The sequence below is a fragment of the Xyrauchen texanus genome, chromosome 48 (genome assembly GCF_025860055.1).
Source record: "Xyrauchen texanus isolate HMW12.3.18 chromosome 48, RBS_HiC_50CHRs, whole genome shotgun sequence".
NCBI lineage: Eukaryota > Metazoa > Chordata > Actinopteri > Cypriniformes > Catostomidae > Xyrauchen > Xyrauchen texanus.
The window spans coordinates 19,986,646-20,013,841 of record NC_068323.1 but is presented as its reverse complement, the minus strand read 5'-3'; the positions used below and the strand labels follow the sequence as shown (position 1 = coordinate 20,013,841).

The window sequence follows — 27,196 nt, the reverse complement described above, 5'->3', positions numbered from 1 at the left end:
TAACTTTTGAAATCAAAACACCTTTAATATAGCATAGGACTTGTAAGGCGATACATTTTAACATTTGTATAACATTTGCAAGCTTTTCGGGCGTGATCACATTTCAATTCGGAACTGCGTGTACTGAACCATTACCAATATTACTTTGCCAAAATGGTGCCACGGTCTTGTAATTTTCAGGAGATCAGGTCGACTACATGCATATGTTGACGTTCTGCTAAACAATTTTACCATCTACATCCTCCATTTAGATCAACTGTCGTAAATGACTGAGCTAATATCTTAAATTGACATTTCCTTCCAGAGGATCAAAGCCGTGGCGGCACCTGTGAGGGGAGGGGCCAGTTCTTGCCCCCAAGACTACCGACCCAAAAGCAACGAGCTGTCGCAGCCCCTGGACCCCAACTGGAATGGAGGCTTGATGAAGCCCACCCACACCATCGTAGAAACTATGATGTGAACGCTCTCTGTGAGAGGAATCAAATGTCCTGCTTTTCCATTATATATATGTGATTCTATATACATATTATTAAAAATATACTCTGTAACTTTTGACATAGTCGTAGGACCAGGTTTACATTGCTACGCATCTGCACTAGGAGTCCTTGTTTTTTGTTTTTCTACAGAGAAAGTTACATTTTTTTCTGTCTGTATTTTTAATATTTTTATCAAATTACTATTATTATATTACTATTATTGTCACTGTTATTAGAGTGAGAACAGATCACATACAACAGTATCTAAATTAGAACCACGACTGTTCTATTTTTGTAACTTTTATCTTGTACATATTGGAATTGAAGTGAGCTGTACTTATTTTTAGATTAAAATTATGAAAGAAAAAAAACCTCCCACAAAGGGCTCCAGAAACAGTAAAAGAGTGCACGTAAATCGTGTTGGACAAGTGAAGTTGGTGTACACAGATAAAATAAAAAAAAACTAAATCCACTTGCCCTCTCCCGTGATGAACTGTTAGTCATTTAGGGAGGAAACTTTGAATAGTCAAGTCCTTAAGTGCAAAAATAATTTTCGCAATCAGTATTTTTTTGTCTTGTTTTCCAGTACAAATATCTAAAAGCAAACATCTGGCATTCAGTGAGGCACTTACAATGGAAGTCAGTGGGGAAAATCCATAAACGTTAAGATACTCTGTATTTTAGACGTAACAAGCAGTAAACGATATCTGTGTTTAAATGATTTTAATGTTATAAAATCGCTTACTAACCTTTTCTGTGTAAAGTTATATTTAGAACTTTGTTGCCATGACAACTTAAACCTGTAAACCCTGTAATCCCACAATAATGACAATTTTAAACAACTTTACAGTTCAAAAAATAAATTAGTTTTAACAGAAGAATTAATATAAGTGCTTTTATAAAATTATAAGCTTCACATTTCTGCCTTTAAACCCTTTAAATGTAGGCCCCATATACTTCTATTGTAAGTGCCTCATTGTAACCTCCATTTTTATTTTTTTAGAAAAGGAGGGATGAATAGATGTATTTTTTTCTGTGGGAATCAACATTGTGCCACAAATTCTGTCAACCGAACGTAACTAATATTGAAGCCATATTATTCCGAAGCAAAATTGGTTACGATAAGAATATATCATAACAACAATATATCATAAAAATATTTGGCATATTGGTATATTTTCTTTTTTAAGCAATGAACCGCATGCATTTTTGTCAGATTTTATGAAGTCTTAATATGTTGCACAATTTTTCTTACTAAATGATTTTAAGGAATTTTTACTGGAAAATGACAAAAATGCTTATAAGAATGGTTGTTGTTTTTTTTGGTAGTGTTTTGCATTATTGTAGATCTTTCATTTTATGACGCTAAGTGTGTCCTAAAAATCGTTTAGACTGGAGTTTGTGCTGTCTGGAAGAATCGCACTGGTTAGCCCTGCTTGTTTACAGAGTAATATTCAAGCATTAAACCACAAGCACAAAGGACACTACATTCTCCACTATGGTGCAAAGTTCATGTAGATGAAGTCTAACTGTTTTGTAAGTGTTCATATCCCATGGTGTATTACCTCGGAAATGCATGCCACACTAATTCTTAGCGGTCTCTTCCACTATAGAACATGGAGAAGTCTAGGATCTGGCATTAAAAAATAGTAGTATTGAAGATGCTAGCTAGCCTGCCATTGCAACGTACCACATTTAATCAAAAATATCATGCCACATGATTATCAGGCACCAAGCACATTCTTATTTTGGGGTGTTGAATGTGAAGCTGCCTGACAAGATTTTCATTTAGATTCAGGGTTTTTTCTTTTGATTTGTTTGTATATCAAATTTAAGCTGTTTATTTTTTTGAGTTTCCAATCACATTTGCCTTTTGCATTTAATAAAATGTCACTGTATTCAACAGTTACCAATAGATCACATATACAACTAATCAAAAAAAAAAATAAGAAAAGAAAAAAGAGCTTGCTGCGAACTGTAATGTGCAATGTTTTGTTGAACGATATGCATTGTAACTGTCTTCACTTTTCTTTCAAAACGTTGGTACTTGGAATTGTTGAATTACTTATATTTGAAGGTAAGGGTGTATGCTCAACGTAGCGTTGTATAATGTCAGAAAGAATGAACAGGGGCCAATTTAAGCTACCATGTATGGTATGCTGTATTAACACCAAAAAACTCAATGCAGTTCTACTTACTGTGACAATTTTTTAAATAAGAAACTAAATGATAAATTTGATTCTTTGCTGCCATTATATGAATTGCATATTTTAGCTTCAATATTCTTTTATTCGAAATTATATAAAACAGAAATGCAGCCAATCAAAAAGGGAGATGTTCAATTGATTTCAACAGTTTCTACCGTGGTACCATAGTAATGCTTCATGGAAGAAGTACAACTGAAATTGAAAGCTGAAGTGTGCAATAACTGATCGAGTATTTCAAATATTTTCCCTATACCAGCTAAGCTATTCGTAGGTCGATTTCCCACAACAAGCTCTATCAAAGCATTGGTCTTTGTGTTGAGCATCCCAAACATCCCGCCATAGCAAAATTGGCCCAACTAATGTCATGAGTTTGGGGCGGGAAATTCAGTTTTTTTGTTTCGACCATTGGCAGATAGGGGGAGTGTTTGGGAAACCTGTTTGAAAACAGTATTTACTTTTGCAACTCTGTTTGGTGATGTTAAAGGTGTGGAAATTACACACTTCAGCTTTTATATAACATTTGAAACTGAAATCCAATGATAATTTTGACAGAGGCAAAAAAAAATAATCCAGTCTCAGGGTTCTAATATAAGCGTAAAGGAGACTTGACCGATTTTTCTCTATTGCACGTCTCTTGAAACCCTTCCATTTTTGAAGATTAGCTAAGAGTGGCAGTGTTTATAAACTCAAGAGATTACCTTTAGTAATGATTAGAAATGTTCTATTTTTTATTTTATTTTTGAAGATATCTGTAAGTGAAAAAAGCAAGTGTATCGATAAAAGATTTTATAGTACCTAAAAAATGAGAAAAAAAACTTTTTATCTCTTAATAAACATTTATCTTTTAAAAATGTTTTTGATTTTGTGTTTTGTATACAGTAGGCTATACAGTACTGTGCAAAAGTCTTAAGCACACAAGGTGTTTCACAAAAGCATTTGTCTTAATATGGTTATTTATATCTTCAGCTTTAGTGTGTCAATAGGAAATATAAATGTTAGACTCCCAAACATTACTTTTGCAAATAGAAAAGATTAGAATAGAAGAACAGGACACTCTGCAACTGATGTCATGGCCCCCACAGACCCCCCCACTGAACATTGGGTCAGTTTGAGATTACATAAAGAGACAGAAGCAATTGAGACTAAATATATTGAAGAACTGTGGTGAATTCTCCAAGATGCTTGGAACATCCCATCTGCCAACAACCAAGAAAAACTGTGTCCAGGTGTTCCTAGGAGAATTGGTGCAGTTTCAAAGGCAAAGGTGGCCACATCAAATACTGATTCAGCTTTTTGTATGTTTACTGGACTTTGTATGATGTTAATTGATATATGAAAACTTGTTATGGCAGTAGTTATGAAGACATCCTTGCTAAGTGTGTCAGATGTATTTAAACTGTATACAGCATGTGTTTTAGAAATAGAGATCATATAGTATGCATAGTTACTATGCATATACTTTAAACATTTTGGGAAGTTGGCCTGTCCTGTGATGTAACATCCTCCATCTAAAACTATTTAAACAGTATTTCTATACATATTTTTATAGTTATCATGCATGCAGCGTTTATGACCTTCTTTTAGTTGAGAGACTACATTAAATATTGGTACCTTTAATTATTATTATTTCAGCTTAAAATCAGCTTATACTGATTTTTTCAGCTTATACCTTTCAGCTTAAAATCTTGATGTTGATAAAAATGGCCGAAGGACATGTTAAGCATCAACTACCCAAATAATCACAAATCAATTGGTTGAAAACTTAATAGCATGAAAATACACCCTCTACATATTTGCTACAAGACTATGATTAATTATGATTAGTGACAATATAAACAAACCTTCTTAATACTTGGTTTTGTGTGGTAGACTGACTAGCCTTTTGGGATTTTCCATTGCGAGTTATTTTTCAGTGCAGGATTGGTCTTTTTTTGTCCTGATTTGGAACAAGGTCAATCTCTTGGTTCTGCTACTTCCCAATGTGTCAAAATGATAGCGACATTCAGATACATGAAGTATTAGATACAATGAAATCGAAATGGCTCCAGCTCCAAAAATCATAAAGAGAATCAATTTCCATGCCGCAATTGAAAACCATCAAGATTACAGCTTTTTTAACATCGTTAAAATGTTCAACCTCAAGGCTGGAGGATTTTATTTTAAACTGTGATTGGTTGTCTGTCAAATGGTCTCTTCTTGTATAAGTGCAACAACATCACACAGGAAGTCGGGAAGTTGTTTCCATGAGTTGCAGTACCCAAGGATCGACACATTATGCTAACTCACCCATCATTCATTTTTAAATTGGCTCAAATGTTCTTACCTTGCTGCGTGGCGTGACCGAAAGCACATTGGGATCCGAATCCGGATCCAGCGTTAAAACCAAGAATGACGAGAGTGAATTGAAGGTTGCATTTTTCCCTCTAATATTACATTTCACTTCACATACAGTTAGGTTTAGTTTTGGTTTTTATTCTTCAGTTTGTAAAATATGCATCCCTCTCCACTGTATCACAGCCTGTACAAATGAAAACAACTCCCCTTTAGTGCCCCTCTGTGGACATTTCACTCAGAAAATGGATCTCACACCTGTCCATACGCCAACAACACTTACCACTTTGGACACTGGGGGCAGTATTTTGAATTCCAGGTTGCACAGATCAGTCTGCTAAGTGGGCCATTCTTGGCCACATTAATCCGTAAAGTAGACCAGACCCTACCCCACACATCAAACGTCTTTTAATGTGAAACCACTAAACTATGGAAACTTGGGGGTAGGCTCTTTTGACTAGCAACAACCTAGAACACCACAGCAACAGCATGGTAATGACCTAGCAACCTCTCAAAACAACTTAGACTTATGGTGGAGGAGTTTTTAATTGGTAAATTCAACTCACATATTCTTTAGAAAATATTTCTAAAATAAGTTTGCCACCATGATTTTATTTTTCTTCACTTTTCACAAAGTTCTGATTTGATGATCGTCCCTCTGCAGTCTGGACATTTAAAAACAACATGATGTTTAGCTTGGCTTGGCTGTCACAGACACTCAAAGTGTTTTTTCCCTGACCTAAGTACCCTTCACCACAGTAAATATTGCATTTCTGCCGCTCACCATGACCTACAAACAAAAATAAATTCACTACTAATTCACTTCACTTGGCATGCTACGGATGAATGGAAGGGAATGTTACATGATTCATTTTATAGGTCATTTTTCAGGTCAATTTTCACCAAGAGGAACATTACAAATTACTAAAGACTAAAATACATAATAAAAAAAACTGAAATCTGTTTGTGCTCAAGAAGCTTTTTTTATGAATTTGATAAAAAAAAAAGACTTTTCATTTATCTGTTTGCGCGAGAGTATTTTTATCCTGTAATAATCCTGTTAAAATGCTGGAACATCAACACCCACAGAAATCTGTCAAACTGATCTGGCATGATGATGCTCAAAATGTATTTGGTAAAAAAGCAGCTAAAAGCATGTAGCTTGCATTCTCATTCTCAGTGACAAATCAAATCAGTTACATCATTTCCGTCTCTTTTTTTGTATATTCTGTATTTTATCATATTTTCTATCGCACTTCAATTATTTTGCCACTTTCTGGCTGTCAAACGTTAATGTGACCTGTCCATTGTTAATGTGGTGAACTACACCTGTGGTTTCTCTGTTAGGACACCTGTGTGAACTTGAGGGAAACTGACTTCATACATCCTCTTAAAAAATGACCAGTTGCTTAAAGGTAATTACAAATATTAACTAGAAATAAAAGAAAGTCTGCATTTTGTTAAGAAAGGCTTTGGGCTACTGTGCATTTCTGAAAATATAAAAGCATAATATTGATAATTGCAAAAAGAAAGTGGTTGTATAACTGAGCACACTGAGCAAAACTGATCCAAAAACAGGTCTGTACCGCTTGTGTCCTACAGCTCAACACCCACAATTCACAATTAAAAATAGCCCTGTCTGTTTCCCAGGTTTTGAAATGCCTTTTTAGAGAACTATAGAAAATAACACAGTAGCAATTCAAAGAAATGGCTGCTTGTCGGCTCAGTAGAATAATGTTACATCAGATCACCCATGGTGACTCAGTGTTTTTAAAAGTCTCATGTTAACAGTTCCCAAGGGATAGGCTGCAGTGTATTTGTTACTTTTGCACTACTTGGACATGATACAAGGAGGTAGACTGCAATGTAAACTTTGCTATCGGCAGCAGAACACTTGATGTGGAGTTGCGGCCTTGTGGCCATCATGTTTTTTGGAATCAAAAGCTCCATTTGCACAATTTTCTGGCCAGTCGGAGGGACTCAGAGCTTGCATTTGTGTTTGCCAGTGGGAGAGCTGACTGATAAAGCACTTCCGGTGTGTTTGAAAGGAGGACTGCTGGGGCTTGCCATTTGGAACATTCAGCTCATTAATGAAGCACAATGTCTGTGCAAATTGCTCTAAACAATTCTTACATTAATTGTTGTGTTAGAATTGAATACTTTTAGAAAGAATTGTTTCTGATTTACACAGTAATTCACGCATTGGGCCTTAGACTTGGAGCGAAACATTTCTCTGTAAATAAGGTTAGTTGTTATGTAGAATTGAATGCATCAATTTATGAAAGAATATTTTATCATGGATTTACACAAAAATCGGGCCTTATTCATGAAACACAAGAAGAATTAATTGACCCTTTTCTAAGCTCCACCCCCCTTGGTTACAGTCGATGCTCTGACATCTCCCCATAGGAATGAACGGGAGCTTGAAAATGAATATTTTCATAAATGAAACCCAGCAGTTCAGCTCCTCTGTCTATGCCAGTGGAGTCATCCCTTGGAGGATTATGTGGAGGAATTCTACACTCTGGCCTGCAGGGTTGGATTTTAATGAGGTGGCCCACAAGGACTGCTTCGGTTTTGGGCTGAATGAGCTGGTTTCCTCCCTGATGCCTGGTGGTTGGTGTGCCAACAGTCTTGCTCAGTATATGGACTTTGCCCTACTGATAAGTGGTTCAACATTCACCATAGGGTATATGGTTAACGAGCCAACACTCATGCCTGCCACAGCCAATGAGCCAACGCCCACACCTGCCACGGCCAACAAGCTGGAAGCCTTGTCCGTCCCAGAGCCGGTGTTCCCAGACTCGTCTGTCCCAGAGCCAGCGTTGCTAGACTCGTCCATCACAGAGCCAGTGTTGCCAGCATTGTCCATCCGGAGGAGGAGAAGAAAGGATTCTGTTTGCAAGTCTCTGCCCATTTTCACGACCACGGAGTTCATTCCTGAGTCTGTGCCCATGCCCACGACTACAGAGGTCGTTCCCAAGTCTCTTCCCATGTACTTGATCACAGAGGTCATTTCCAAGTCTCCACCGATGTTCACAACCACGGACGTCGTTCCGGATTCTCCGCCCATGTTCACGACCACAGAGGTCATTCCCAAGTCTCTACCCATGCTCACGACCATGGAGGTCGTTTCCCAGTTATCCACGGCTTCGCCCCTCGAGTCTCTCATGGCTCCACCTTCCACAGCTTCGCCCGTCAAGCCTCCCATGGCTCTGCCTTCCACGGCTTTGCCCCTCAAGCCTCCTACGGCTCCACCTTCCACGGCTTCGCCCCACATCATGGCCGCCAAGCCAGAGTTCCACGTCATGGCCGCAGAGCTTGCGCCATCTTCTGCCCCAGATCCTCAGTGTGCTCCATACCATGTCACAGCCACGTCAGAGTCAGCTCTGAGTTTCTAAGACAGGGTTGGTCAGAAATGTATTTAAGGCAGAGCTAAGCGAAGGGTCAGTTTCAAAATAAGATGTTCATAAAGCATAAACTCATTGGACAGAAACACAAAAACTTCACAGTAACTTAAAAGTAATGAGTAATGTTTTGTTTTCCTCTGACGTAATCAGTAAAGTAATTTGATTACAGTTGTTAGAGAAGTAATTACTACAATAAAAATGTTGATGCATTACATTTTTGAGTAACTTACCCAACACTGATTACAACATATAAATATTTTAAGATGTTCGATCAAGATGCCATGTGGCATTTTCAGAATAGATGAATCACTTGTTTCAAGTCCTCGAACATCGCACAGATTCATATTTCAGTATAGCTACATTCAGCAATCATACATACAATATAACTCACAATGATGCTTTTTAACCTTTTTTTATTCTGATGTTTTTTTTTTAGAAAATGATTTCATAATCACATTCCCGGATTGACAAGGAATGAGTTTCAACACCAAACCAGTCTAGCCCAACATAAATAGACATCATAATCAGTTCTCTTTCGTCATTGTGCGTCAATATGCTGTGGAAACAGCAAGGTTTAGAGTTCATACAAAAATACTGTACAGAGAAAAGAACTTTCATTTTACACATTCAAAAATACACATTAATATCAATGCATACATTGGTCAGGAATTCAAAATGCATAGGGATGAACACATTTGGAGATTTATAAAGCTTATGTAAAATCCTTTAAACGTCTGTCTATGGCCTCAATATTGCACATATTAAAGCAACTCCATTGTTTTTTCCCCCTGGAATAGTACGTATAACACATTAAAATACTTACATAGACTACTGCCATGGTTACAATGCTCTGAAAAAGAAAGGAAAACATCAAATTTGACCCTTAAAGTGTGTTGTATCAAGATATAACTTTGCTTACTAGCATTCGTCTTGCAATGTGGCAACATGGTCTACCGCAATGCAGACCTTAAATTTAGAGATCTCAAATAAATAACGGTCTTATTTGTTGTGGTTAGTTTTTGCAAGCAGTTGGTAGAGTTATATAAGACAGACAGGAAGTTGCAGAGGCCAAGGAGTGAACCTTGGGTTGACTTCTAATGCGAGGGGCTCAAACAGGCTCTGACTGTTCGACTGAAAAGAAACCAAGTCTTTAGAACAACGAGGGGGGTATTCACTAAGAATGAATTGCGGCCAGTAATAGGACTGTTTATTTGCACACGCTGTTTGCACTTAGCGCTCGATTCACTAAAGGAATTATGCAGATCAAGCAAGGACCCAACGTGCCCACAAAATCTGTGGTGAACGCAATTTGCAGGACCACAATTCTGATTATATGGGTTGGTTTTGAGCTCTATATATTTGAGGATGCAGCACCACTCCACTACTGTGATCCAGACACCTGAATCATCTCTTTAACATGCCGAAAGTGTGCTTGACTTTCAAGGAATGATAATGATTTCATTTAAATACTGGCGGCTGCTTGTAGTACATTAGAAAATAAGACACATCTTTCGCCACTGAAATTCCACATGCAAAAAGTGGTGCAACTGTTTAGTGAATTCGCTCCTGAGTGCTTTCTACAAATAGATTTTGTTTGTGCTTTCCAAAAATAAAATAAATGAACTCATCTAATCCACAGAATTGCAGAGAATAAGTGTTCTGGTGTGGATGGGATCATATTCAAGGAGCTTAGATAAATGATTCCAAAAATAGACATTTAAGTGTGGGAAGAATGCATGAGAGCAAAATAAATAAAATCTATTGCTGACATTTTTGGTTCCGGAACTAGAATTTACTTTGGTTTATTAGGTGAACCAATGATACAATTTTTGTAAAATAAATAAATCTGATCTTATAAAGTATAATAACCCCACTATATATTTTACCTCAACCCACCAATGAACATAAATCTTGATTTTGTGAAACACTAGATAAATGATCAGTGGAGGTTAATAGACTTTGGGACCATATGACCACAAAGATGTGACCTTTGTTACAGATGGAGCCCAGATAAAAGCCAAACATGAGTTAACGATGTGACGGTTTTACAAACACTAAGGGACGGTGAGTCCAAAATAGCCTCTAGCGGAAACATTTGTGATATTTGGCCAGTGGTGGTAAATGACAGCTTGGCAACAATCTATTGTCACAGTACATGAAGTGTCCTTGATGTCTGGACATATGCAGAGACTGGTATGAATACTAAATAGTGGCAACAGTTTAGTGTTAATAGATACAGAGAGGAAAGTGGGATGAGAATATAGGGCTATGATAGTACTTTTCAAAAGGCTTTTTTCAAAGCGTTTTCTTTTTTTTTAGATTTTCATAATGTCCATAGGAAACATGTTAGACCTTGAATTTATTGCTGCATGAGTGTATAAGGTGTTGTTTAAGGATGTGGGTAATGGAAGCGTGTACTGCACACTAAAAAAAGCATCAACAATGTATTAGTTTGCCTCTCATTTCACAGTTTTTCACAAATGCTTGAGGAAGCGTGTAAGGTCAGAACTGTGAGAAACGAAAGTGACTTGAAATGTGTATGGCCCAAGAAAATGAAGTACAGGAAACATATGACTTCACGTGGTGTTAACACGAGTGGCTGTGAAGTCTTTGTTGCGAAATCAAACCGCTTTTTACTTTTTTGAGCAGCTGGCAGTCACCTTGTGACTGAATCAGCCAGGACTGAAATGCAAAAAATAAGCTAAATTTGGAGTTAAATATGGATAACTTTTTTCGTTAAAACACTGTTGCTGAAAAAGGAAATACAAGGACATAGAAACAAGTCTACCAAGGATCTACTCATTTTCTCTTTTGTAAACATTTGGACAAAGTATATTTTTTGTGATCTTTTGTGACAAAATGTAAGCAGTACGGTTTTTGTGTAAACAAAACAAAACAAAACAAGAAAAGAAACCAGAACAAAACAAAAAGATAAAATACTAATAATTATGTTAGTTGCATTAGATGGGGATAAGTCCTTTCAAGTCCAGCAAAAAATTTAAAACAAAAATAATATATTGCATTAAATAGAGAAAAGTCCTTTCAAGTAAACAAAACAAAAAAATGTGTTACTTTCAGTAGGTGTGGGAAAGTCCTTTCAAGCCAGCAACAAAACAAAAAACAAACAAACAAACTTACAAAAAATTAAATACTTTTTTTTAGATGGGGCAAAGTCCTTTCAAGTCCAGTAATAAAATAAAATAAAACAAACCAAAACACAAAACAAAACAAGATTAAAAATAATTGTACTTGCAGAAGGTGTGGCAAAGTCCTTTCAAGCCATCAAACATACAAACAAACAATAAAAAAGAAACACTTTTATTAGATGGGGCAAAGTCCTTTCAAGTCTATCAACGAAACAAAACAAAACAAATTTAAAAAGTTACTTGCAGTAGGTTTGGAAATGTCCTTTCAAGCCAGCAACAAAAAAAAAAAAAAGTAAAAAAGAAATACAAATAAAAACTTATTAGATGGGGCAAAGTCCTTTCAAGTCCAGCAGCAAAAAAAAAAAAAAAACTTTGGTGACAGTGTGTTTGCTATCTAAACAAAAAACAAAAATAAAACAACCTGACATTTTTTTTTTTACTTGCTTTAGATGGAGCAAAGTTCATTTACAGTATGCATTGTAGTAGTCCAAGTACTTTTTTTTGTGTTATTTTATTTATAATTCTTTTTAGATTTAGAAAAACTGGCTCAGATTCTTTTCAGAAAACTGTGGCTCAAATCTTTCGTCATACTGTATAAAGTCTCAACAATCCCTCCGTATAATCTTTTGAATCCTAGATATATCAGTTCAGTAGAATTTTGTAATGAAAACAGTAAATCATGGCTCATAATGATAGTCTGTTGCAACAAATGGTCCAGTGTGTCACAGTTCGAGTTTCTTAAGGGTCACAGGTCCAGCGTGCTGGTCTGGTGCTCACGGGAATGGCCTACAGATGTGAAGTGGGGATGGCATTCGTTGGGCTGGGCGACACCCGGCTGTGTTAACGGGTTTCGGCTAATCACCAACTCAAGTTTGTCTCCGGCTTCTGTGATGAGTGGCACGGCCAAGCAGCAGTCAAATTCACGTGTACGCACATGGTTTACCTGGTGGAGACCAAATGTAAACATATGTAAAATGCACAGGTGTTGTTTTCGAGCCATTCAACAGCGAGCATCACTTTGCTCTACTCACTCAGGCGGGCAGTGCACTTGAATTGAGTATTATAAAGTATTCTAACGGGCCAGTTGATGGAAATAAATCCGTTCATTTGTAATGATTCTACAAGTATGCAACCTTTGAGAATGCATGAAAAAGGGAAACAGATCCTGCAATTTCATACGGTCTCATAATACTGATTTTTTTTTTTTACTATTTGTCTCAATAACCACAACGTATACAAATAAATAGCTTCTACTCAGAAATGTACATATTTATAACATTTTTAGCTTTACTTTTCATTTCATATTTTCATTGTGTACAACACAAAATATACATTTGAAAGTGAACTTAGAGAGTTACATAAAGTAAATGAATAATTGTGAGTTCCTTTAGCTTACAAATACACTCCATATGGTTAAGATTAGGGTGGGGGTAGGTGGCCAGGGTAGCTCAGAGAGTATTGACACTGACTACCACACCTGGAGTCGCAAGTTCGAATCCAGGGCGTGCTCAGTGACTGCAGTCAGGCTTCCTAAGCAACCAATTGACCCGTTTGCTAGGGTGGGTAGTTAACCTCCTCATGGTCGTTATAATGTGGTTCTTGCTCTCAGTGGGGGTTGTGGCGAGTTGTGCATGGATGTCGCAATAGCGCAAACCTCCTCACTCCCTAGGTACCTATTTGTAACGTGATCAACAAGCCACATGATAAGATGCACGGATTGATGGTCTCAGATGAGATTTGTCCTCCGCCACCCAGATTGAGGCGAGTCACTACGCCACTACGAGGACTTAGAGAGCATTGGGTGTTCCAAATTGTGGAGAAAAAAAAAGGATTAGGGTGGGGGCAGGGTTAGGGCGTCTGCTGCCTGCCAGGAACAAACCTTGGCACCTATTTACAATGGGTGTACAGAACTGAGGTTGTGGGGAATACCCATAAGCCCTTGCGCTTGAATAATGTAACCCTAATTAACCCTAACCTAATGTTTGTTTAGTCAAAAGGAAGTTATGTGGGCATTTAATTAGTTTTTAAGAATCCAAAGAGATTCAAGCTCTTTTTGTATTATTGATGTTTTTGTTACTGTAAATAGCTGTTTTGTGTCAAGTCTTAGAATAATCTTTAAAATAATGTAATCATTTCCACACCTAGCGATGCGTAAGAGATATGGAAGAGGAGTGAGACCTTCCCTAAGATGTGAAAACAAGTGCTGTGCAGATGATTCATCTCAATACTGTGAAATAACCCTACATGTCCTCCCTGAGTCAGAGGCCTATTGACCATTGAGCGCATTTACATTTCCAAAAATCAGCTTATTGAAAAAGTCTGACAATGCAAGAAAACAGTTTACGTGAGATTTTAAATCACCCGATTGTTCTCTGTCTTTGAAGTTACAATGTAAACAGTCATTCACACAACAGTTGTGCAAACTGATAAGCCGGTAAGGGTGAAGGTAAAGGTGTTTACATGCAGAGCAAATCGGTTTATGCTTAAACTGTTTATGACCTTACCCTGGCACAGGAAAGCTGTTTAAGGTGTTTACATGATCACCATGTTGTTGGCTTATTAAGCATAACTGGTGTAAGATTGCATATGCAAATGCACTTAGTGTTGAGGAGTTACTAAAAGTAGTGACACTAACAGTAACATGGTTCTTTTAAAAACAAGTAGCAATGTACAGCGACAAAAATTCTATAAAAATAGCTTAATTGTACACTGCCTGTCCAAAAAAAATACAAAAATAAATCACTGTTTGGATTTAAGGCAGTGTTATGATTTGGGGTTGCTTCATTTGGTCAGGTCTAGGCTCAGCAACGTCATGCGGAAGTCAGCAGACTACCTAAATGTACTGAATGACCAGGTTATCCCATCAATGGATCTTTTCTTCCCTGACGGCACAGGCATATTCTAGGATGACAATGCCAAGATTCATCATGCTCAAATTGTGAAAGAGTGGTTCAGGGAGCATGATGAATAATTTCCACACATTAATTGGCCACCGCAGAGTCCTGACCTTAACCCCATTGAAAGTTTTTGGGACGTGCTTGAGAAGACTTTAAGGAGTGGTTCGACTCTCCCGTCGTCAATACAAGATCTCAGCCAAAAATGTATGCAATTTTGGATGGAAATAAATGTTGTGACATTGGAAAAGGTTGTCAAAACAATGCCACGATGAACGCACGCCATAATCAATTTTGGTCAGGCATTTTTTGGCCAGGCAGTGTAGTTACCTACTCTTTCTTAAGAGCTTGTCATTTAGCTACTGTATGTGTCTATTTTAAATTATGAGTAGCTTGTAGTTTGGCAAGTTAGCTTCCTCAACACTTGTACTGACATTCTCATAGCTCATTCTCTCAGAGAGAGTTTATATTTAACTACGCAGAGCAGATCGTATAGCTGAACGAGAGGGGGGCGAGAAGCAGCGTGTGGTGACCTGAGAAGAGGGGTGCACCTGGAGAATCCTGTCGTAGGGTTTGAGTCCGGCACGGTCTGCTGGGCCCTCTGGTCTGATCATGTTCACATAAACACCCTTTTCCAAGAAACCGTCAGACACACTAAACCCGAAGTCATCTCTCTCTGGATCTTTCATCACCGTCACCTGATAAACGGAAATGGTTTCAACAAATTACCCAGAAACTAATTTTGTTCTGAAGTTGTTGACCAACTTTCAGGAGAAAATGTTAAATAGTTTCTCAACCTTATCAGACATAATGTCTTTGGTTTTTAAGATATGTTGGTATTCACTGGAAGTAAACCACAGGTACGCTGACTGTACCGATCTGTATGAGTCATAATTTATTGGTTTTGACTTTCTGTAATGCAACAGCATCAAGTAATTCCAGGAAAAAAACACCTTTGAGTTGATATACAAATGTTCTTGTTAAACTGCCTCATGAAAAAACATGATAATAAATGTATCAAATAAAGTTAATAAATAGAAACTTACGGGGATGGCTCATTGCCTTTCCCAGGGACCCAAATCACCAAAACAAAGTGGAGTTCTAGGGCAGATTCTGGGTATTCTAAAGTTTATTTTTATTTATTTACTTAAAGAAAATTCTACTCCACAACATTATTACTGATGTTATGCAGTATGTTGTCATTTGATGATATGTGTTATATGATACTGTTGTGGAGTTTGTTGAGTAGTTTGATGATGAGGATTTAGTTGTGTTTTTGATTACTTTGTGGATTAAGTTGTGTTATTTGACGATGTTGTACAGTTTGTTTTGCCATTGTGTGATGTTGTGGAGTTTATTGTGTTATTTCATGTTGTGGAGCTTGTTGTGTCATATGATGATGTCTTGGTGTCATTTGATGATGCCGTTGAGTTTGTTGTGCTATTTGATAAAGATTGTTTTGCCATTTGATAATGTTGAATTAGTTGTGTTATTTGATAATGTAAAGTTTGTTTTGTCATTTTGTGATGTTGTGGAGATTGTTTTGCTATTTGATTACTTTGTGGATTGAGTTGTGTTATTTGACGGTGTTGTAAAGATTGTTTTTTTTTTCATTTGGTGATGTTGTGGAGTTAATTCCCCTTCTGTCACTCACTCGACATTGTGTCATTGTAGTGACACTAAGGGTCGATATTGAGGGCCCCGATCACCTCGGATCTTTGAGAAAAGGCCAATGAAAATTGGCAAGTGGAATTTGCGTGCCACTCCCCCGGACATACGGGTATAAAAGGGAGCTGGAATGCAGGATTCATTCAGATTTTCTCTTCAGAGCCGAGAGGTTGTGCTATCAGCGAGCTGAATACTACTGCTGTTCCATTCACCTCTACAGAAGCGTATGCTGTTGGATATAAGGTGCATTCTAGCGGCTTTCTCTCCTTCTGCACGCCAACTGCAAATTCGCCCCTGGGTGCTTCGTCAGCGCTACTAAAGAGTATATTTTCTGTTAAAAGAATATATTTCTTAAAAGAGCACACACATTGATGTTGAAAGTATTTTTAAAGATGCCTTTCCGTCCTTGTGTAATTCCTGGGTGCGATCGTTATCTCTCTGCCTCCGACAGCCACAGGCGCTGCCTCACTTGTCTCTGTATCGGAGAGTGCACTGGCGATGTCGGACGCCAAGGACTCGACTGGGCTACCACCTTCGGATCTGCCCACACAGTTTGAGGCCGATGCAGAGCTGAACGCCATGCTTGCCTGGGCGGCCACGAGTATCAGGTTGGACTGAAACCCTCTAGCCTCCCCTGAGCGCTCGTGGCTCGATGATTGGTTCCTGGGTCCAGGGCGCCGCTCGGGCATGATGAACTTTTTCTGCCCAAAACAGACTTCCAGGTTCATCCACTCTCACTACCCTCGAAGACGGGGTGACCCACAGGTACACGGAGGTCCCTCAGGTGGATAAGGCAGTTCCGATGCACCTGTACCTGCAGAACATCGCCACCTGGCGGGATCGTCCGATGCTCCCCTCCAGGGGCTGTAGGACTACGTGCTGTTGGACAGGCCGCCTCCGCACTGCATGCCATGGCCCTCCTGCAGGTACACCAGGCCAAGTCATTAAAAGAATTGCATGTGGGTTGTCCTGATTCCGATGTGCTGCAGGAGCTGCGCTCGGCGACCGACCTCGCCCTCCGGGCGTCACAAGCAAGTGCGTGCAGTCAGTGCTGAAGTGCCTAAAGTCATTCATGTGGAGGACAGCAGTTCTGCTAAAAGCCTTTCAGAGACTCATGAGGCATATGGCTTCCTCGGTGGCAGTCGCGCTGCTCGGGTTGATGCATATGAGACCGCTTCAGCACTGGATTCAGATTCCCAGAGTCCCGAGATGGGTATGGCGCTGCGGCACACATCGCGCGGCTATCACGCCACTCTGATCTCACTTATTCAGCCCTTGGACAGACCTTGTGTTTCTACAGGCAGGGGTTCCCCAGACGTGTACAGACGTGTCATTTCACCACAGACACCTCCAAACTGGGCTGGGGCACCGTGTGCACAGCCGCCGGTTCCTGGTCAAGACCACGACTAGGTTGGCCCATCAACTGCCTAGAGTTGCTGGCTGTACCACTCACACAGCAGAGTCTATTGCCATTGATCCAGGGCAAGCATGTGTTGGTACGGACCGGAAACACTGTGACAGTAGCATATATAAATCACCAAGGCGGCGTACACTCTTGTCACATGTTTTAACTCGCCCACCATATCCTCCTAGGTGTCAGCAGCAGCTGAGGTCACTGCGGGCCACTCATTTCCTGGGCAGCCTCAACGCCACAGCGGACATGCTGTCTCAGCAGGCAACGCTCAGTGGAGAGTGGAGACTTGACCCCCAGGTGGTCCAGCTGATTAGTAGTCGATTTGGCAAAGCACAGGTAGACCTGTTCGCTTCCCGGGATCCTCCCACTGCCCGCTCTAGTATTCCCTGATGGGAGCCCCCCTCGGGACAGATGTGCTGGCAAATTTGCATTCCCCCAAGTGAGGCTTCTTGCTCAGACCCTGTGCAAGGTCAGGGAGGATGAGGAACAAGTCACCCTCGTGGTCCCATACTGGCCTCAGACTTGGTTCTCAGACCTCACGCTCCTCACGACAGAACCTCCCTTGCAGATTCCTCTGAGGAAGGACCTTCTTACTCAGGAATAGGGCACAATCTGGCACACACGCCCAGACCTGGACAGGACGTGGAAGACCTGAGTGGCTTACCACCAGCAGTGGTAGACACGATCACTCAGGCCAGAGCTCCCTCTACAAGGCAGCTTTATGCCCTGAAGTAGCACCTGTTCGTGAACTGGTGTTCTTCCCGAGGCAAAGACCCACAGAGATGCGGAGTTGAGTCAGTGCTTTCCTTCCTTTAGGAGAGGTTGGAGGGGCGGCTGTCCCCCTCCACCTTGAAGGTATACATTGCCGCTATAGCTGCACACCACAATGAAGTGGATAGTATGTCCCTAGGGAAACACAACCTGATCATCAGGTTTCTCAGAGGCGCTCAGAGGCTGAATCCTCCCAGGCCATGCCTTTTCCCCTAATGGGATCTCTCCATGGTCCTTCATGGCCTTCGGAGAGTGCCATTTGAGCCTCTAGAGTCAGTCGAGCTGAAAGCCCTCTCCTTAAAGACGATCCTCCTGATTGCACTCACATCCATCAAGAGGGTGGAGGACCTGCAAGCATTCTCTGTCAGGGACACTTGCCTGGAGTTCGGTCTGGCAGATTCCCCCTTGAGTCCTGAGATGGGTAAGGCACTGCGGCACACATCGCACGGCTATCACGCCGCTCTGTAGCTACTTATTCAGCCCTTGGACAGACCTTGCGTTTCTGCGGGCAGGAGTTCCCCTACATGCAGAAACATAGAGAGAAAAGGCTACGGCTGGCGCGGCCTGCTCCCATGCTAGATACGTTGCTCCCCTCCCTCAGGGATATGGGAAACTTGGAGTTAGTTTTATCATTTCAAGAGGTTGTGGAGTTATTTGATGACGTTGTTGAGTCATTTCATTACATTGTAGAGTTAGTTGTGTTATTTGATGATGTTATATGATGATGTGGAGTTTGTTGTGTAATTGGATGATGTTGTGGAATTTGTTGAGTGATTTTATTACACTGTGGATTTAGGTGTGTTATTTGATGATGTTGATGATTTTTTTGTGTTATTTCATGATTTTGTAGAGTTCATTATTATATTTGATTATGTTGTTGAGTTTATCATCTTCATTTGATGATGTTTGTGGAGTTATTTGATGATGTGTGACATTTGTGTGTCATTTGATGATATTGTGGAGTTTGTTGTTTAATTTGATGATTTTGTGGAGTTGACCCACCTTGTGAAGCTCTAATGGAGTGGGTGACAGGATGTCCTGTATCTCTTCTTTGATTCTCCGTGATTCCCAGGTCTTTTCAGACATGCGGAGTGTGCTCTTATTCTTGGTCTCATTTTGAAGATGTGGGTTCTTCCGCAGAGGGCTGAGGTGGGGCTGGTTGACTGCTTTGCTGTGGGCCTTTCCACCCTCTACACCCAGACTTAGGGCACTGCCAGTCATTATCGATGCCTTGGGGTAAAGAGCCAATCACAGACACTGATCGCAGTGCTATTAAAGCCTTTTCACCTGACTCATATCAACTCTATGGAGCAAACCCGCATTAACATTGCACTTTAAAAAATATCCAAAATAGATTATCCAAAAAATAGGCATTACCAGAAGATTAATATATAAACATTCTTTAATTTAGAATGTGTAAACATATGAAACATTCTCTGTTATATTTTCACATATAATGATATAAGAAGTCAACACAGATGATGACGAAAATGCAAGAAACTGCTTGCTTAAAGACTAGATCATCAATGGCTGACCTCACTAGCCGCCATAAAAAAAAATCATAACTTCCCTGTACTTTCATAACTCAGGTGGTAGTGTAAGAACAGGGCTCAATGTTCTGCTCAAGCAGGCATGAAATGAGACAATAATTCAGCATGCATAGCCAGGAGATTAATTGTGCATTGCGAGAAATTGCACAATTTTGTGGCAACAGTAGTATAGTGGTTGGCGTACAGTTATTTTATTAGGATTTTTAACATTTAAAAGGAAGAATTCACTAAGAATCATGGCAGGCGCTTGCATATATAGGCAAACTGGGCAACTCTTGCAGCTCAGCGAGGGCCACAAAAATGTTCAGTGAGGGGAGTCGAAGCGTTCAAGTTGGAAATTTAGTTTATCGCCAGCTAGAGCAAATTAATTTAATTACATTTTGTGAATAAATCTATAATAAGCCTAAAAGAGGCATGTTTGCACTGTAAAGAATGTTCAAGTTGGTGAATAAAACGCAGGTTTGTATAACTGATAATGACACTTTGTCTTCGAAGAAACACACACATTCTTCAAATTGTTATTCAATACGAGATACTTCTCAAAATAAATGCCATTGTTTTTTTTGTTTTTAAGTGTGGTTTCTTAAGTGTCCAAATACTTTTTGGGGGCCACTATGTTATTTCAACTTTAACTTCACAAGCAAGTCTAGAGATCTCTGACGTCCCTCGTTAAAATAGACAGGAGCTGTACTTGTATACCTATAATCTACATAGTAATTAGCTACCAAGGGGTGTTACCAAGATCGCTGCCATGCAAAATGACTTCACTTAAAGGAATATTGGTTTACCTCAATCTCACGCAGTAGCTCGGACTGCCCGCATGTCTCCAGGTCTTCCAGGGCCTGGCACCAGAAACTGTCTTCCTGCTCCATTATCAGACTATCGGTATGAGTCTGGCTGGCATATCTGTGACAGAAGTAGAGATTATTAAAAAAGGCCGGCACTGATATTCGGCACACTGGCACCAGTCATGGCATGTTAAGAAGGTCTGCAAAGGATGGCATGATAGGGCTTGTTGCAAAAGTTGGTTTAGTCTTTAACTTTCATTTTTGGGTGAAATATCACTTTCAGAGTCAACAGGAGTTGAAATACATGCGATTTGTCTTTTACCAAATATTACTACAATATAAAAGAATATGAGACACGATACTTTAATTCCATTCAGTCATCTTTACAGAAGGCCAGAGAAGGACAGTGGTTAGACATCTGTTTACAGAACGAGTATAGAAACATGACCCTGTTAAATGTGGCTGCTTCTTACCCAGTAGCCTTGTCCCAATCGTCTTCACTGAAGCCTCCATCACTGAAGGGGTAGTTTTTGCGGCGGGAGGAAGGAGGGGAGCTGTTTCTCTGTTTGCTGCTACGCCACTCGTGAGGGTGTAACGCTATGCCAGCAGCCTGATGGATGTAGGCACCTTTGAAAGAGTGTGAATCCTAAATAGTATAATTGACTGTTGTTCCAGGCAACTGATTTCCAACATTTCTGTGTTAGATATCTTTCTTCTAACATAATAAAATCATCTCAACTGAAGTCCATTATAATGTACAGCCAACAGTTTATAGACTGTGGTATATTAAGCATTGTATAATACAATAATGCCTAATGGGTTATTCATCAAAGTTATGCAATGTTAGTATATTTTATATGACATAAAGTACCACAAAGAAGCAATTCTGCATCTGTATATGCAGTTTTTCTATGAAACTATGCACCAGACCAGTGGTTCCCCAAACTTTTGACCTTAAAGCCCCCTCTACTTACAGTATATATAAGTCTACACATACAGTATATCACCACCATGGATGTGCGGTCTCTCTCCTCGTGCTCTATGTGTTTGCCTCGTGTGATTATAATACAATGATTTTTGGGAGCGTGCATTGCCACGGATTTGCATAACCATGATAGACGTGATACTTGATACATTTCTAGAAGTTGACATTTCTATAGGTCTATTACACATTGACGCAGAGCCATGCAGCAGCTTGATGGTCTCGTTATAAAGCATCAAGGTATGCCGTTTTAAGAGGGTTTTACAGTGTTGCAGTGCATGGTTATGATGTTATAGAATTTCATGACCATTGAAGATCCAAGAAAAAGAAACCCACAAGCATTTGTCCATGTGACAGCCAGCGCACCTGCGTTAGCAGCAGAATAGTGTAAATTTGGTGCTTGTCAACCTCGCGCAATTGTGCAAAGAGGCTGTTATTGAGTGAAATTTCATGATTACATTTTTTTTTAAATTATGTTTGAGATTTGCTCATCACGTTGAGTTGGACGAGGACGCTGACATAATGTTTACTGTTATCGCGCATAATATGGATTTGCAAATGTTTAATTTTTCTCAGAATCTTGCGTTATAACCGGATAATTTAGATCCAGTCATATTTTCATTAATCTAAAGGCCAAAGGGTTATCACAGTACATTTTGGAACTACACCACTTTGGTGGGGAATAGCAGATGTGGTACATTTACCAATAGAGGCGACGATTTATTCCAACAAGTAGCTGGCAACTAGTGACGATTTAATCACTACCAGTATAAATGCACCTTGAGAGGTTTTATACCAATAAGGGTTTTTCTACTGTATTTTCTATAGAGACAATTATCATAGATGGTACAAGATTTGTAAATATTGACCAAAATCACCATGAAAATCAATCCCACCTTGACTGCTATAACCAGCATCAATTCCCGAGCCATCCCATGACTCCATCGCTGAGTCCACACTGGGGATGGTGGTGGAATAAATCTCTGACAGTTTATTTGTCTTCTGCGAGTCTGTCATCTCATCCTCGTTATCACTGAGCTCGTCATAAAGATCGCTGTCTTTCTTTTGATCGTCTGGTGCTGACAGGGAAAGTGACAGCCAGTGTTTCAATTCAAATATAAAGTTAAGTGTCTAATTAGTCATTTAAACACACACTCAGAATTTAATAAAAAACCCCGACATGTGGTATAAATCACTGTAATGCAAGGCTTTGTTGCCGATATTGTCAGGAGTGTGTTGGCTATCATGTATCGCATACAATCCTTTTTGTTTACAACTTACTGTCTGTCTGTTTCTTGATTTTGAGGGTGACGGTCTCTCCTGCCATCTGTAGCAGGTGTATGGCTTCACTCAGCGGTTTACCCTTCAAGCTAACGTTGTTGATGGCCAAAATTCGATCTCCAACATGTATAGCTCCAGTCCTGGATAAAGAGAAAACTTTGGCACAGTGACAAATGTATATTTCTTTGTGTACATGTGGAGTTTTGGAAGGTTGCCTTGCAGCATACTATATTTTGGTGAGTAAGTGACATAATACATTTTTGGGTGAACTATCCCTTTAAATGTGTTTTAATCATGTTATTTACTTTAATAATTAACTGTATATCTAAATTAAAATTTAAGAATGCAAAAAAGTTTCTGTGAGGGTTACATTTAGGAGTAGGGGTTAAGTAAGGTTAGGTTAGGTTAGGGGATCGGAAATATCATTAGCTCCATACAAAAAAAGGCAACCTCTATGGTCCATGTTTGGCAGTAAAACAAATCAAATTATATTATTTTAAACTATAATTTTAGCATCACAGAAGCTGTTATTTGGATAAAGCATGGGGTGTCACACTACAACTAGAGATATGTAAAATATCTTTAAGTGTGCTGGCTAATATAATGTTAGTATTAGATCTATTTGTTGGGGTTATAATGGCATTTAACCTACCAAAAATATAACTATAACTCAAATTATTAGACAGGGGGAGTCGACCTGTCTGATCCAGGGGGCTCACCTCTCAGCGAGACCCCTCTTGGTCAAGCCTGAGATGATGATGGGGTCAAAGGGCTCCTCTGTGCCGGAGATTGTGATGCCCAGCGGGCCGCCATACCGTTTCAGTTCCACCGTGTAGATGATGGAGCCGGACGCTTCCTGCTCATCTGGATGAGGGGGTGGAGAGGTGGAACAGGAGAGAGAAAAAATAAAACAAATGGCCAATTGACCCTTTGCTAAGCTCAGCCCCCTAGCAACCACCCAGAGCACCCCAGCCACCACAGAGTAAAAAGCAGTCAGAACACCTTAGCAAATGCATAGCAATACCCTTTTTGCCATGACAAGGTCCACTCACATTTTCCTCAGAAAATTTTTAAATCTAGTTTCATCTACAATTTTAAGGCACACAGAAATGATATATGCATTCAAATAACATATTATGAATATTATATCAATAATTCAACATTATAAAAACAAGAGCACAAAATTTCAATTTTCTCTTTATTTCCTCTAGAGCTGGAAATAGGTCAGCACAGAAACCCGTCTGCAGATTCAACCCGCATTTTCATTTAAAAAAGAATACGACACAGTGATTGACTCATCTGTTATTCTGACCACAGATCATGTTTTTCCTCACAACAAAAATTTGCTTTACTAGCAACAGAGCAATGTCTCAGAGGTGTTAAATGATGAAACAATGTTTCTCTTTTATTTAAAGGAAAATAACACAGAATGGAAACATGATTTGATTTCTTGTTTGTTATGGGTGGAAATATGTCTGTGCCTCTGAAAGAAAGAAAGAAAGAAAGAAAGAAAGAAAGAAAAGAAAGAAAGAAAGAAAGAAAGAAACTTAGACAGACAGACAGAAAGAAAGAAAGAAAGAAAGAAAGAAACTTAGACAGACAGACAGAAAGAAAGAAAGAAAGACAGAAAGAGACAAAAGAAAGAAAGAAAGAAAAAAGAAAGAAAGAAAAAAGTCAGAAAGAAAGAATAAAGTCAGAAAGAAAGAAAGAAATAAGTCAGAAAGAAAGTCAGAAAGAAAGAAAGAAAGAATAAAGTCAGAAAGAAAGAAATAAGTCAGAAAGAATAAAGTCAGAAAGAAAGAAATAAGTCAGAAAGAATAAAGTCAGAAAGAAAGAAATAAGTCAGAAAGAAAGTGAGAAAGAAAGAAAGAAAGAAAGAAAGAAAGAAAGAAAGAAAGAATAAAGTCAGAAAGGGAAACAAACTCCACCTAAGGACTGCAGGTCTACACAAAAACACACCTGAGTTGTCCTCATCCTTGCGGATCTTGAGTTTGACCAGGTCTTCACTCTGCTCGAGGATCTGGACAGCGTCCTCCATGGAGCAGTTTTCCAGGCGGATGTTATCTATGGCCAGCAGCTTGTCTCCGGGCTCCAGAGTTCCTGTTCTGCAGGACAGAACCATGAAATGTGCTTTATGTCCACAAGTAAACAAACAGTCAGTGCAGCAAAGTGTGTACTTGCTAAATCTTTCTGTTTCAAAGTGTTTTTTTTCTTTTCAGAAATAGTCTACTTATATTTCTAAGAAACAAGAATAACCTTAAATCATCTAATCTGCAGTATGTAAGCTAAAATCAATTAAGCGCTTATATTAGGTCTTCTTAAACGAATCGTTAACCCAAAGAAAAAAAATCTCCCATTATTTACCATCAAATCGGGTTTGATGTCACTCAAGAACCAATGGCATTCAATGTCAATGATGTCAAACTCAGCACAATGTGGGAAATAACAGCTACAGTGGAGGGAATTTTTTTCAGCATATAAAAATGTATCAGATTATGCAACTGATCAATTTTGGTGTGTTCCTCACACAAAATATCGTATAGCTTCAGAAGACTTGCATTATAGCACACGAGTCATATGGGCTACTAATATAGTGCTTTTATGACACTTTTATATGTTTTATCATTTGCGGAGTTTCAGTCCCTGTTCTCTTTCAATATATGAAAAGAGCACCAGGGACATGCTGCTAAACCTTTCCTTTTGTGTTCCACAGAGAAAGAAAGTCATATAGGGTTAGAACAACATGAGGGTGAATTAATGATGATTTAAGTATTTGGGGTGAACCTTTGAGTAGTTTAAGAATCACTTTAATTCACTGTAACTGATTTCTGGAGTTTGTCTCCCTCTCCTGGACATTACACGTCATACATTTCAGTGAGTTCTTCCAAATTACATGATATAAGAAATTGCTGGTATGTGTATATATATATATATATATATATATATATATATATATATATATATATATATATATACATACATAAATATGTGTTTTATGGTATATTAGGAAATAATGTGAACGTAAAGAAAATATACCTCACTTAAATGAAGTATTTATACATTGTGTTATACACCTTTACATTAGTTTTTGTTGTACAGCCTTCAATGTGCATCAACGCTGTATGTGTGTGCTGTTCCTACCTGTGGGCCATGCTGCCTTTTTTAATGTCAGAAATGATTAAAGCTTCTCCTGGTTTCTTACTGGCTGTTGAAAGAGGGGAAAACACATTGACAGCACAACATTTCAGTATGCAACAGACAAACACCCCCCCGCATGCACAAACAGTTTCAAGGCAAACTGGAAACTCTTATTTGGATCCAGCACAACCATGAGGCAGGCATTCAGAGAGAATATTTTGCACAGATGGAATAGAACATTTTAAGAGTAGAACTTCATCCAGGGGGATGTAGGGGGTTGCTCGTCTTTTAAAACAGATATGAATGGAACCAAAAGTGTTTACCAAGTAGAATCAGAATATTTCCTAAAGATGTCCATAAGTGCAATTAGATATTTTTTACAAATGAGTACTATGGTTGTATATATAATAATGATGGTATCAAATGGTAAAATACTGGTACTGAATGATTTCAAATATCATATACAGTATCATGGTATTTACATGGTACTCCAAGGTACTTCCACGGTATGTGCAAAAAAAAAAAAAAAACATGCTAATTTTATTGTTTTTAATGCTTTCTACCTAAGACTACCTAGAGCTCCACTACATGACACATCACTCCGTATGTTCAGATACTCAGCAGAAAAGTACCTCTGAGATAAATATTTAACAGAGAGAGAGAAAGAGAGAGAGAGATAGAACCTGTAAAAACTCTTAACACACACACACACACACACACACACACACACACACACACACACACACACACACACACACACACACACACACACACACACACGTTGTGTTTCCATGTTTTATGGGGACTTTCCATAGACATAATTGTTTTTATACTGTACAAACTTTATATTCTATCCCCTAAACCTAACCCTACCCCTAAACCTAACCCTCACAGAAAACTTTCTGCATTTTTACATTTTCAAAAAACATAATTTAGTATGATTTATAAGCTGTTTTCCTCATGGGGACCGACAAAATGTCCCCACAAGGTCAAAAATGTCAGGTTTTACTATCCTTATGGGGACATTTGGTCCCCACAAAGTGATAAATACACGCTCACACACACACACACACACACACACACACACACACACACACACACACACACACACACACACACACACACACACAGAGAGAGAGT

The 27,196-nt window shown here is 39.0% G+C and overlaps 2 protein-coding genes across 7 annotated transcripts in view; one reads left to right on the top strand and one right to left on the bottom strand.

Moving 5' to 3' along the window:
* LOC127639432 (sodium- and chloride-dependent taurine transporter-like) overlaps positions 1 to 3,520 on the top strand; it is a 37,247-nt gene extending 33,727 nt beyond the window's left edge. For all 3 annotated transcript variants that reach the window (XM_052121446.1, XM_052121445.1, XM_052121444.1), the window contains exon 14: positions 305 to 3,520. In XM_052121446.1, the coding sequence (XP_051977406.1) occupies positions 305 to 460 (156 nt within the window). In that variant the 3' untranslated portion in view covers positions 461 to 3,520. The remainder of the gene's footprint in view (positions 1 to 304) is intronic.
* A 5,306-nt stretch (positions 3,521 to 8,826) lies between these two features.
* The window catches only part of LOC127639993 (glutamate receptor-interacting protein 2-like), a 134,884-nt gene continuing 116,514 nt past the window's right edge, over positions 8,827 to 27,196 (bottom strand). For all 4 annotated transcript variants that reach the window (XM_052122361.1, XM_052122358.1, XM_052122359.1 and 1 more), the window contains exons 15-24: positions 26,060 to 26,123; positions 24,878 to 25,023; positions 23,638 to 23,782; positions 22,919 to 23,058; positions 22,534 to 22,716; positions 21,129 to 21,282; positions 20,656 to 20,773; positions 19,320 to 19,547; positions 15,016 to 15,162; positions 8,827 to 12,513 (exon numbers count right to left, since the gene is read on the bottom strand). In XM_052122361.1, coding sequence (XP_051978321.1) covers positions 12,316 to 12,513; positions 15,016 to 15,162; positions 19,320 to 19,547; positions 20,656 to 20,773; positions 21,129 to 21,282; positions 22,534 to 22,716; positions 22,919 to 23,058; positions 23,638 to 23,782; positions 24,878 to 25,023; positions 26,060 to 26,123 — 1,523 coding nt within the window. In that variant the 3' untranslated portion in view covers positions 8,827 to 12,315. The remainder of the gene's footprint in view (positions 12,514 to 15,015; positions 15,163 to 19,319; positions 19,548 to 20,655; positions 20,774 to 21,128; positions 21,283 to 22,533; positions 22,717 to 22,918; positions 23,059 to 23,637; positions 23,783 to 24,877; positions 25,024 to 26,059; positions 26,124 to 27,196) is intronic.